The 11094-nt window shown below is 36.2% G+C and overlaps 1 protein-coding gene across 2 annotated transcripts; it reads right to left on the minus strand.

Moving 5' to 3' along the window:
- Nucleotides 1–249: 249 nt before the first annotated feature.
- On the minus strand, nucleotides 250–9921 carry SDE2 (spliceosome associated SDE2). Of its 2 annotated transcripts, XM_014058645.2 has the most exons (8): nucleotides 9903–9921; nucleotides 9102–9220; nucleotides 8437–8554; nucleotides 7537–7648; nucleotides 3844–4013; nucleotides 3220–3328; nucleotides 1612–1960; nucleotides 250–1051 (listed from the first exon to the last, which is right to left on the minus strand). In XM_014058645.2, the coding sequence occupies exons 2-8, from the start codon at nucleotides 9207–9209 to the stop codon at nucleotides 836–838; spliced, it is 1182 nt and encodes a 393-aa protein (XP_013914120.2). In that variant the 5' UTR covers nucleotides 9210–9220; nucleotides 9903–9921; the 3' UTR covers nucleotides 250–835. The 2 variants fall into 2 exon arrangements, with proteins under 2 accessions (XP_013914120.2, XP_013914119.2); XM_014058644.2 differs by lacking the exon at nucleotides 9903–9921 and having other exon boundaries at nucleotides 9102–9301.
- Between the last annotated feature and the right edge of the window lie 1173 nt (nucleotides 9922–11094).

The following is an 11094-nucleotide window of genomic DNA, read 5'->3' on the forward strand; positions in this document are numbered from 1 at the left end:
TTGGGATATCCCTAGTTTTAGTTCAAGACCTTAATCACATTGTTTTGGTTTTTTAGATATGGTACCAGCTTTTATTGAATAGATAATAGAAGAGAGATAAGATTGTTTATGTAGTTTATCCTAATACAATGCACATTTATATGATTGTGAGCAAATCAAGCCTTGGATAATTCAAAAAGTAAGTGCCCTGCCTTTGTTATGAGCAAACTAAGATTTTAATTAACATTTGACAAAAAAGAGCGCTTAATATATAATTCCAATTTAGTTTATTAAAAGAACTATCCAGTTTTGGCTGTTTAAATAGGCCTGAACAATGTTTGCTTCCAAAGTCTGAATGTTATTACTACAGAAACTGTCTGACGGGCAATTGCCCAACTGATAGCAATAACTCTTTCTTGTTCATCTGAATTTTTGTAGCAGTTACAAAGTTAACTATTAATTGGAATACATTCAACAGCGTCCTTGTTTGATTCCGATTATCTGTATTAGAATATTGAATTTAATTTTTATCAAACACAATTACAATTTTATTAATTTTTAAGCTTTGCAAAAATGTTCTTCATAAAATATTGACTTTTTCGATAAATGTATACTTTTGTCACTTAAACATAAATATAAAATATACTAGTCTTTTACTGAACAATAACAAATTTAAAAAAACATAAATGTCCACCAACAAGTACTTTTAACATTATCACAAAAATTATTGTTAAAAGCATTAAGGAGTATACAAATTTACATTGTATTGGCTTTTGAAAGATAACATTATATAAAGCAGCAGAATGAAAAGAATGTTGTAAAACCTGGAGTATAAAAACAAACCATTCCACCATGTTTATTTTTTCTTCCCTTTGGAAGGCTTAGCAAACAAAGCAGGATCAATTTGATCTCTGGCCAAACCTCTCACTGAAAAAAGTCGTTCTGCTCTTTCCTGTAAAGTACCTCCACATTTTAGTCCCAAGGCCAATAGTTCAAACTTTAGTTTGTCTAGTCCTATGGCTTCCAGTTCCGCAACAGAATTGAATTCCATCAGATTGACTCTTGCAGTATCCTAAGAATCAAAAACATGCAACATTTTAAATATATCTCAGAAGAAGAAAGTGATCTTTTGAATGACTTAAATGTTAAGTGATTCTGCAATGTCCACTTCTGCAACAAGATAGCTTTGGGGGTTTGTATTTGCCTTATCTTTTAAAAGTTTGAGAATTAGAATATTCCTGCATGTAGGGCTAAACTGCAAATATAATTCAGTTAATTCTTATACTGATAAATTAGTCAATTTATGTCTCCATTTTAGAGACTGGGGCAAAAAACATCCAGTGAGGAATGTATATGCTCAGCGGCTACAAAATATTGTCTGTCTGTTAAAGAAAATGAGAAGACCGGGGGGGATGAAGAGGAAATGGGGTTGTTTAAATTTTGAACCGCATTTCTTGTACTTTGATTTGGCTTTAATGCTATTTCTGTCTTTGATGTAATATTGTAAAGTGACATGGATAATGAAGTGGCCAAAATGGAATAAAGTTTTCAAAATGCACTATTTATAAAGATATCTAATGGATTCAGGAAGAAAAAGAATTACATATTTAATAAAAAAACAACCATACTTACTGCATGTTGAAGCTGACTTGCTTTTTCACTACATGAGGCATTTGTATGCTTTTCTTCTTTCAGAATCTGTGTTGTTTTATGTTTCTCATTGGCTTCAATCTTACTGAAAGTTGGATCTTCTAGTTGATCTTTTTTAGCATTCTTTGTTTGATCTTCTGACTTCTCATCAGAGCCTGAACTGCAATTTCCAGACTCCTCTGAATTCCTGGGAAACTCATTTAAATTTTCATTCACACTGATATGGCTGCCAGATGATGTGGAGCATCTTCCTGACGTCCCAGGAGATTCATCTTCTTCATCGCTATTAGTCTCTGAACTGTTAGGATCGTCCAATCCTTCTATACCTAACCTGTCATATTTAAATGAATTTTAAAACATGAATATAATTTCTCTATTAAACAAAATATGTGATATAAAAGAACAAATCCGCCTCATAATTATGGAAGAGGCAGACATTCCAAATACCAAAAATGCATCTAAAAGTGGTAAACTTTTAAATTATACAGAATTTTAAAATATTTTTGAAACAATCAGGATAAAGCATTCTGCCTGGCAAAAGAATGCCAAAAGACTTTCCAATAATTTCAATATTGATTTGAGAATTCCAATACTAAAAATGAGTGTGTTATTTTTTAACACAACTTAGCTTCTAGTTTCATTGCAATACATTACATCAATAGAATAATTCAATGTACTAAACAGCTTTGGAGTAATTATTGCCTCAATTCCAATTCTCGCTGTTTGAGGAAGTTGCATAACATTCTCAGAGACTCCTCCCATCCTGCTACAATCTTTTTAGACTGTTGCCTTCTGACAGAAGATACAGAACAATTAAAACTTAGGACCATATGTCTTCTGAATAGCTTTTATCCCAGAATTATAATTGCACTCAACAAGGAACTAAAGGGTCACCATCAGTGAGTTATTGGACAGCATTACTTGGTCTGTTGTGTGGATGTTTGGCTGGCTTTGGGGCGGGGAATTTTTTGGTGGGTGGGGGTGTGTTTGAGATTGTTACGTGTGTTGGATCTGGTCTCTGAGAGTTATGTGAATTTCGTTGTATGTGTAAACTGTGTATATATGTACAATGACAATAAAGTAAAGTAGTAAAGTAAAATAATAGCATATGCTACAGTGGGGATGCAACCAGTTGAATAACCAGGTTCGCTAAGCGCACTTTGCGCATGCGTGTCTGTGTGCTTTGCGCATGCATGTCTGTGTGCTTTGCGCACACAGCGCTAAAAAATCGGCCATATTAAGCCTAAAAACGTGCCTTCTATGTCAGTGCTGGTGAGTAAAACAGCTGATGCACGACACTCCACTGTGCCGCGTAAATCAGCTAAAAAACAAAAATATAGGCCAGAAAAGAGCAAGGGTGGGTGGGTAGGGCCAACTGCTAACTGGAACTACCCATTTGTTAGAACCTGTGTGAACCGGTAGAATATCATCACTGATATGCTAGCAAGCAGAGGAAGCAAGAAAATCTCATTCCACAAGTAGATTACCATTTAGAATTTTTAAGGCAAGAGCCACCAAATTTAAAGGAAGCAACTCTTTTATTCTTCCCATTTTTATCACATGGTTATACTTCTAAAACTGGGTGCTTACCATAAACACCTTTTCTTCTCTGATGGTGGTCCGGTTCCAGAATCAGTGGTTCCTTTTCGACTCTCACTGCTTTCTGGGGAAACCACTGTACTGGAAGAAGCTTGCATACCTAAAAATAGTAAAAGCAATCAGACTTCAGCATGTTAAACGAAATACAAACATTAAATCATTAAAACCAGGAATTTCAGGAAATTATGAACTTTTAATTTTTTGCTTCATTCCGCAAATGAAGCTTATTTATCACTTCTATTTGCTTAATTTATTATTAATCATCTACACAGCTGACTGCATAATGCAAACATGATTGAGGGATGTGGAGTGGGTTTTCCATTATATTATTCAGGGAACCTGAATTTTCTAACAACTACTTTTCAGTTAAAATCCAGTATCTATGAAGAATATCAGACTGGCCAAATTGCTTTAATATGGAAGCAGATGATACTGAAAGAAGCAAGTAATCAAAGGCAAAGAAAACAAGAGGTCAGAGCCTGAAAACAAAAGGAGAAAAATACAGAAGATATTCAATGTCTATGGTTATCTTATTCACATTTAATTAAAACATCTAAGGGTCCAACAATCCAAAAGTGCAATGCAGGACAGAGTCTAAAACTATTTCAGCACTACCTTTCAGGACAGAATCTTCAAGTCTCTCAGCCATTTCATGGCACTGCTGCTGATAATCTGGGTTAGTAAAAAAATGTTTCGGTTCCACCAATTTGCGCTTCAGTCTTTCTAAACGCCTTTGTTCCTTATCTGCTTCTCGTTCTGCTTGTTGTTTCACCCATTCGGCCATCCTGTAAGAAAGAAGCATCCATATTAAACGGGATCTATTTCAATGGGTGAATTCAACTATGTAGTCTAAAACAAAGAACCCAAACAGTAAAGCACAATGAGTGAGATCATCTATCTTTGGAAAGTCCTTGCTGCTAAAGTTTGACAAATGACAATATGAATCCAATTTGGTGCCAGATTATTTATGAATGCATTGAAAAGAAATATGCAGGGTGCTTTTGCTCTGCATATTAATTCATATTAATTCATTTCACTGTTATTTTTAATTTGATTTATTACAATTATTTTATTTTATAGTATTATCCTATTTAACTACATACGTAAAACCTATGCCTCATATATATGGTAATATTTTCAGAAAAAGACAGGTTAAAGATTTTTGAAGAATGATTATTGCAAAAACAAAAATAATATATATTGTTCAATGTACACAGAGAAACTTTTCTCTAAATGGTCTTGAAGAGTCAACACCATCTTCATGACACAACAACCAGAGATAATTGAAAAAAAAATCATAGAAAGCAAGGAATAGCAAAGCCTAAAATAAACAAGAATATATAGAAAAAATGATAAATGTAATGCTGTTAGTTGAAAACAAGAACTGATGATATGAAAATTCATGTATCTGATATGATATGGATTTTAAAGTTATACATATATAGTAAAAACAACAGGTAAATGAATATTTAATAATAGGGGAAATCAGGTGAAGAATTTTTAATTCATGCAAATACTTTTTAATACTTTTAATACATGCAAATACTTTTTAATACTTTTAATACATGCAAATACTTTTTAATACTTTTAATACATGCAAATACAAATAGAAAGGATTGCATATGGTATGTGAGCAATGAATGTCATTAAAAGTAAAAATGACAATATGTAAGAGTATGCTTCTGCTCATTCTGTTATGTAGAAGTGAAACGTGAGTATGTTAGGAGACATAAAAATAGGTTGAATGTAGTGGGAATGATGTGATAAGATAGGATCATAACAGAATAGCTGCTGAATAAATGTGGATTGAATACAAAAGTGAATGAGCAGTACAGAAGTACTTTAAATAGCTTTGGTCATAAGAGACAGAATAAATGAGAACTGAAAAGAAAATGAGAATATGAAGGAAAAGTGAATGACTTGAAGAAAAGGGAAAATCATGAAAAGGAAAAAGTTGTGATTACATTAAGCTGAGATTCTCAAAAAGAAATCCAATATCATTGGTCAAAAGAACAAAATGTAATTCATGAAGCACTGTATTGTATCAATATGTTGAAAGCAATTATAGTCTGCAAGAACAGGGAGTTATGCAGCTGATTACAATACAGCAGGAGAGTTGGAAGGGAGTTTGGAGGTCTTTGAGTCCAACCTCCTGCCTCGGTAGGAAATCCTATACTGTTTCAGAAAAATGGCTATCCAACATCTTCTTAAAGACTTCCAGTATTGGGGCATTCACAACTTCTGGAGGCAAGCTGTTCCACTGATTAATTGTTCTGTCAGGAAATTTCTCCTCAGTTCTAAATTGCATCTCTCCTTGATTAGTTTCCACCCATTACTTCTTGTTCTACCCTCAGGTGCCTTGGATAATAGTTTGTTTCCCTCTTCTTTGTTGGCAACCCCTGAGATATTGGAACACTGCTATCATGTCTCCACTAGTCCTTCTTTTCATTAAACTAGACATACCCAGTTCCTGCAACCGTTCTTTGTGTGTTTTAGTCTCCAGTCCCCTAATCATCTTTGTTGCTCTTCTCTACTCTTTCTAAAAAGTCTCTTTTCTACATCGTGGCAACCAAAACTGAATGCAGTATTCCATGTGTGGCCTTACCAAGGCAGCATAAAGTGGTATTAACACTTCACGTGATCTTGATTCTATCGCTTTGTTTATGTAGCCTAGAACTGCGTTGGCTTTTTTGGCAGTTGCTGCACATTGCTGGCTCATATTTAAATCATTGTCCACTAGGACTCCAAGATCCCTTTCGGTTACTGCTATTGAGCAAGGTACCACCTATACTGTACCTGTGCATTTCATTTTTCTTGCCTAAATATAGAACCTTACTCTTTTCACCATTGAATTTCATTTTATTAGATAGTGCATAATGTTCAAGTTTGTCAAGATCCTTCCGTATCTTAAGCCTATCTTCTGAAGTGATGGCTATTCCTGCCAGCTTGATGTCATCTGCAAATTTGATGAGTTCTCCATTTATTCCCTCATCCAAATCATTGATGAAGATGTTGAAGAGTACTGGGCTACTCAACTGCATACTTCCGTCCATGTAGATGCAGTTCCATTGAGGACTACACATTGAGTGCGGTTGGTCAGCCAGTTACGAAACCATCTGATGGTGTTGCTGTCTAATCCACATTCTTTTACTTTATCTAGTAGTAGGTTATGGTCTACCTTATCGAATACTTTACTGAAGTCCAAGTAAACTATATCGAAGGCATTCCTCTGGTCCACTAATTTTGTCACTTTGTCAAAGAATGAATTAAGATTAGTCCGGCATGATCTATTTTTGACAAACTCATGTTGGCTTTTGGCTATTACTTTGTTTACTTCTAGGTGTTCGCTAATTCGTTGCTTGATTATCTTTTCCAGAATCTTTCCTAGTATTGAGGTCCAGCTGATAGGTCTATAGTTTCCTGGATCTATTTTTTTTCTTTTTTTGAAGATGGGAACCACATCAGTTCTTTTCCAGTCCTCTGGCAGTTCCCCAGTGCTCCAGGATCTCTGAAAGATATAGTTCAGTGGTTCTGAGATCTCGTCTGCCAGTTCCTTCAGAACCCTGGGGTGTAATCCGTCTGGTCCTGGTGATTTGAACTCATCTAGGGTAAGTAAATGCTCACTTACCATTTTCTTCCCTATTTCAATTTGTTTTCCTAATCTGATTTTTGTGGTGCTGTTTTTGATAGGTTGGACTGTTTTATCCCTTTGGGAAAAGACAGATGCAAACTGTGAGTTAAATAGTTCTGCTTTCTCCCTGTTGCTTGTCATCTTCTTGCCACTTTCTCCCAGCAATGGACCAATTGTTTCCTTAACTTTTTTCTTGTTTTTAAGAAGCTATTTTTGTTATTTTTTACTTTTGTGGCAAGCCTTTCGTAATTGTGAGCCTTGGCTTTCCTTACTTCATCTTTACAGGCTGAGGCTATTTGCTGATATTCTGCCTTAATTATGTCCCCCTCTTTCCACTTTTTATATTTATCTTTTTTGTCTTTCAATTTGTCAGAGAGTTCTTTATGCAGCCATGCTGGGTTTTTTTTGCGAGCTGTTATTTTTCTTCTTCATTGGTATTGTGATTAGTTATTGGTTCAAATGAGTGTTATCTCATTTACATTTCTTATCTCAGTGCTTTAATTTCTTTGATTCAATGTATTTTACTCCATTTTCGATATCTGCATAAAGTTGCTAACTCCAACAAACAATAGCATGATGGGAATCTATGGATGGATATATTATAAAAATATTCTTGATAAATCTATGCATTAATAACAGCAAAATACATGTGTTTTCTATTTAGTTAAATGTCTCACGCTTTTTCATGGTTAACATCTCGAAGTCTCCTTCCACTGAGATCTCTGCACGCCTCTCGGTTTGTTGTCTTCTCAATTTGAGCACCAAGAGCTCGGAGCATAGATCCAAAACCTGAGAAGTAATTAAAATAGGTCAGTAACAGGAATGTATATGTAAGAAACATTGACTCTCCAAGAATCACATGATGCAACACAAAAATAAATCCTTTTATATGTTGTTAGTCTATTTTACCCAGATTCAGAAATCCTTCATTAGACAAAATCAAAGATACAAATGAAAGGTAAACTTTTAACCCCATTCCAGAGCTCCACTTCTGATAATTCCAAATGTTTCAGAATTGTGCACTAATTACTTGAAAATTATTGACAATGGGAAGTTATAATGGCAAGCTAAGCTAGCCAGTATATGATTGTCATCTTGTTTTCTTATTGTTACAGTATCTCAAACTACACATATTTTTTGCTAAGACCTTTAGCATAAAAATATGGGCAATATATTTCCCTCTCCCCTTTTTATTTAACTTATTCCCCCCCCCCCCAAACTGCACTGATGCATTGTATCTTCTACCCTTTATGTATTGTACAATATATCCTATATTGGCAATTCTGGATTGTTTCCAATTCTATAGCCATTAATTGGGGATCTACAATCTGAACCCACTACTATATTTTTCAGGACTGAGTGCATTATAATTAAAAGAAACAAATTCAATCTCAATCATGGAACTTCATTGGATAATTTGGAATCAGTCACTATCTTTCATCCAAGCCAATTTCACATAATTATTGATGTGGAAACATTGGAATTGTTTTATCTGTCATCTATAAGAAAGGCAAGGTAGTTATCTAACAAATAAACACACTATATTGTTTAGTATGCAAAAACAGCAGTTAACCAACCTCCTTTTCCACCACATAATCTTGGTTCCACATTGTAAAGAGCTCCATCTTGTAGTATACTTTCAGAATTAATACATCGACCATTACACTTTATATAAAAGTGATCTTGAGGAAGCCCCTAAAAACAATTATTTTTTAAAAAGGAAAAGAGAATTATAATCAGATTAGAATATTTATTTCAAGATTTACTTAATCTATAGGAAACAGCAACTGCATTAATTTTAAACAGGTTATTCCAATAGCACATTGGTAAATCACTGAACAGTAGAATAAAGATTATTGTAAAAACCTAGTTCTTTACCTATGTTGGACACCGTGAACAATACATCTGTACACAAAGCCATGCTTCACAAATCACAAAAAGATGGGCAAAAAAACCCACTCGAAACCGTCTTAGGTACAATCCATAAAAAGCAGTGTCCCATCAACAATGATCACTATGGCCACGGATCTAGAATATCTATTCATTTTCTAAGCAAATATATAAATACTTGGCTCAGGAAAAGTGATTTATATATCCGCTTCACCTGCGAAGGAGAAAACAAAACTCCACCTCCCAAATTGCTTATTCTAAAGACGTCAATTATAAGAAACCGGACACACACTTCTTGTATAGTGGGGAGCCCACGCCACCCACTTCTTTCATTTTAACACTCATTATTTACCTGCGCTTGGCACCAGGAACGGAGAAAATCCCCAACCGACCAGCCTTCAGCCGGCAACGTCACACATTGCAGCTCCGAAGACAACGGATTCCTCACTAACACCACCATTTTCTGACTTCCTATAACGACACAAGCAAACTCCTTGCTTTTCGGCAAGACGCAAGAAAGGAAAAACCCGGTGACGTCTACGAAGTAAACAGGAAGTCGGGCACTGGAAATTTTGCCAATAGAAGCGTTCCTTTCCAGGGTCTCAAGCCACGTGACAGGGAGCGTTAGGGATGCGCGCGCATGCGTAGGGACTTTCCGCGGACCCTGCCTGAAGGAGAGTAATAAAGATGGTGGGAGTTGGGAATGCTGACAGCGGGGCGGGGGCGAGTTAATGGCGCTGCTAGGCGTCTGGAGCTACCACTTTTCTTGCTTCACCGTTCCGCTTCAAGTTATTACCCTTCTGGGATCAGAACAGGATATTATCCGCCTGGTTTTTCTTGGCAGATTCGGTTCATCAACCTTCTCTGTTTACATTCTCGTTTCCCCTTTCTTTGCTCTACAACGCAGGGAAATTTCTTGGCATTGCTTTATGAGCCAGAAGGCGGGGAAGTCCCTCGGTGTTGTTATCGTCATTGACGTTTTGCTTCTTAAAAGTGACCAAACTCAGGCTGAATTGAAAATGAAACCCAGTGTACCAACATTTGGAATTTCCCCCCTGGTTTCAGGCGCGGAAAATTAGGGCACTTGTGATATTTATAAACCTGCAATGGAGCGCACTGTCCCTCCCTCCCCACCGCCCTTGCGCCCACATACTTCATTGTGTTGTGTTGGTTTGCAAACGCCATATTTTCTGCCCGTGTGAGCTTGGGAGCAGCCTCTCTCGTTCTCTTCAGGCGGTAGCACAGCGAATGTGGCGGCTCGTGTCGCTCTACCCGTTGCAACGGCGACAAGACGAATGGTTGTATTCGTCTCGGAGGCCATGCATATGGTCTGCTGACTCGAAGTTGTCGGCGTGTGTTAACTAACCGCCTTTCCTGGAGGCAGTTTAAACGCCAAGGCACGAAGAAGTAACCGAATCGAATTACACAGCGGCGCTCGCCAAGATGTGCCACCTTCATCCCCTCATTTTCCTGGTTGCAAATCCAGAACATGTAAAGCCTGGCCATTCGGGTTTTAAAACAATGAAGCAGGGCACTAATAGCGTGCAGTTTCACAGGACAGCGGAACAATATGCAGATAAAAGATTAACTTTCTAATGACTACTTTTGGTGAGGTGTGGCTGGGTGCTCTATCTGCAGTTAAAAGTTGATCTTAAAATAATGAAGACTTGTTATATTGCTGAGCACTGTGTAGGAAGAAACAATAATGCACTTTTTCAAAACAACCAGTCTAGTTGCCAAATATAGGAAAGAGTCAAGTTGTAATGCTGAAAACATTTTAGAATTAATCCTTCCAAATCTAATCAAGAGTAAACAATAAACATGTCATATAAAATAAATGCTATGAGTATATACAATTAAAATCTCAACCTGCTATTAATCCCTCCAAATCTAATCAGGTAGCCCTGTGCTTATGACTAAAACTGGAACCAGAATTTCAGTTGCTAAGTAAGGAATTTAAGTGAGTCACACCTGATTTTAAGATTTTTTCGACAGTTAGATGAATTATTGCAGTTATTAAATAAATAGATTGTTAAGCATGTTGAGTTTCTCCCATTGATTGTGCTTGTTCAAGGCCAACTGGGAAATCATAAATAGTGATCACCTAACCAGGATTCTGCAACCATTGTAAATACATGCTAGTTGCCAAGTGCCCAAATTTTGATCTTGTGTCTAAGTGGAAGCTGCAAAGGCCATATGTAAAAAGAGTAGTTGTCACTTTTTTCAGTATCATAGTAAGTTCCAACAATTGCTAAAAAGTTAAGTTTGATATAAATAAATGATTGTCTGTTGAGGAGTACTTATACATCTCAGGAATATTGTCTATTATCTATTTGAGGTGTTTA

The sequence above is a fragment of the Thamnophis sirtalis genome, unplaced genomic scaffold (genome assembly GCF_051295495.1).
Source record: "Thamnophis sirtalis isolate CommonGarterSnake01/CBP01778 unplaced genomic scaffold, rThaSir2_p1.2 scaffold_6, whole genome shotgun sequence".
NCBI classification, from domain to species: domain Eukaryota; kingdom Metazoa; phylum Chordata; class Lepidosauria; order Squamata; family Natricidae; genus Thamnophis; species Thamnophis sirtalis.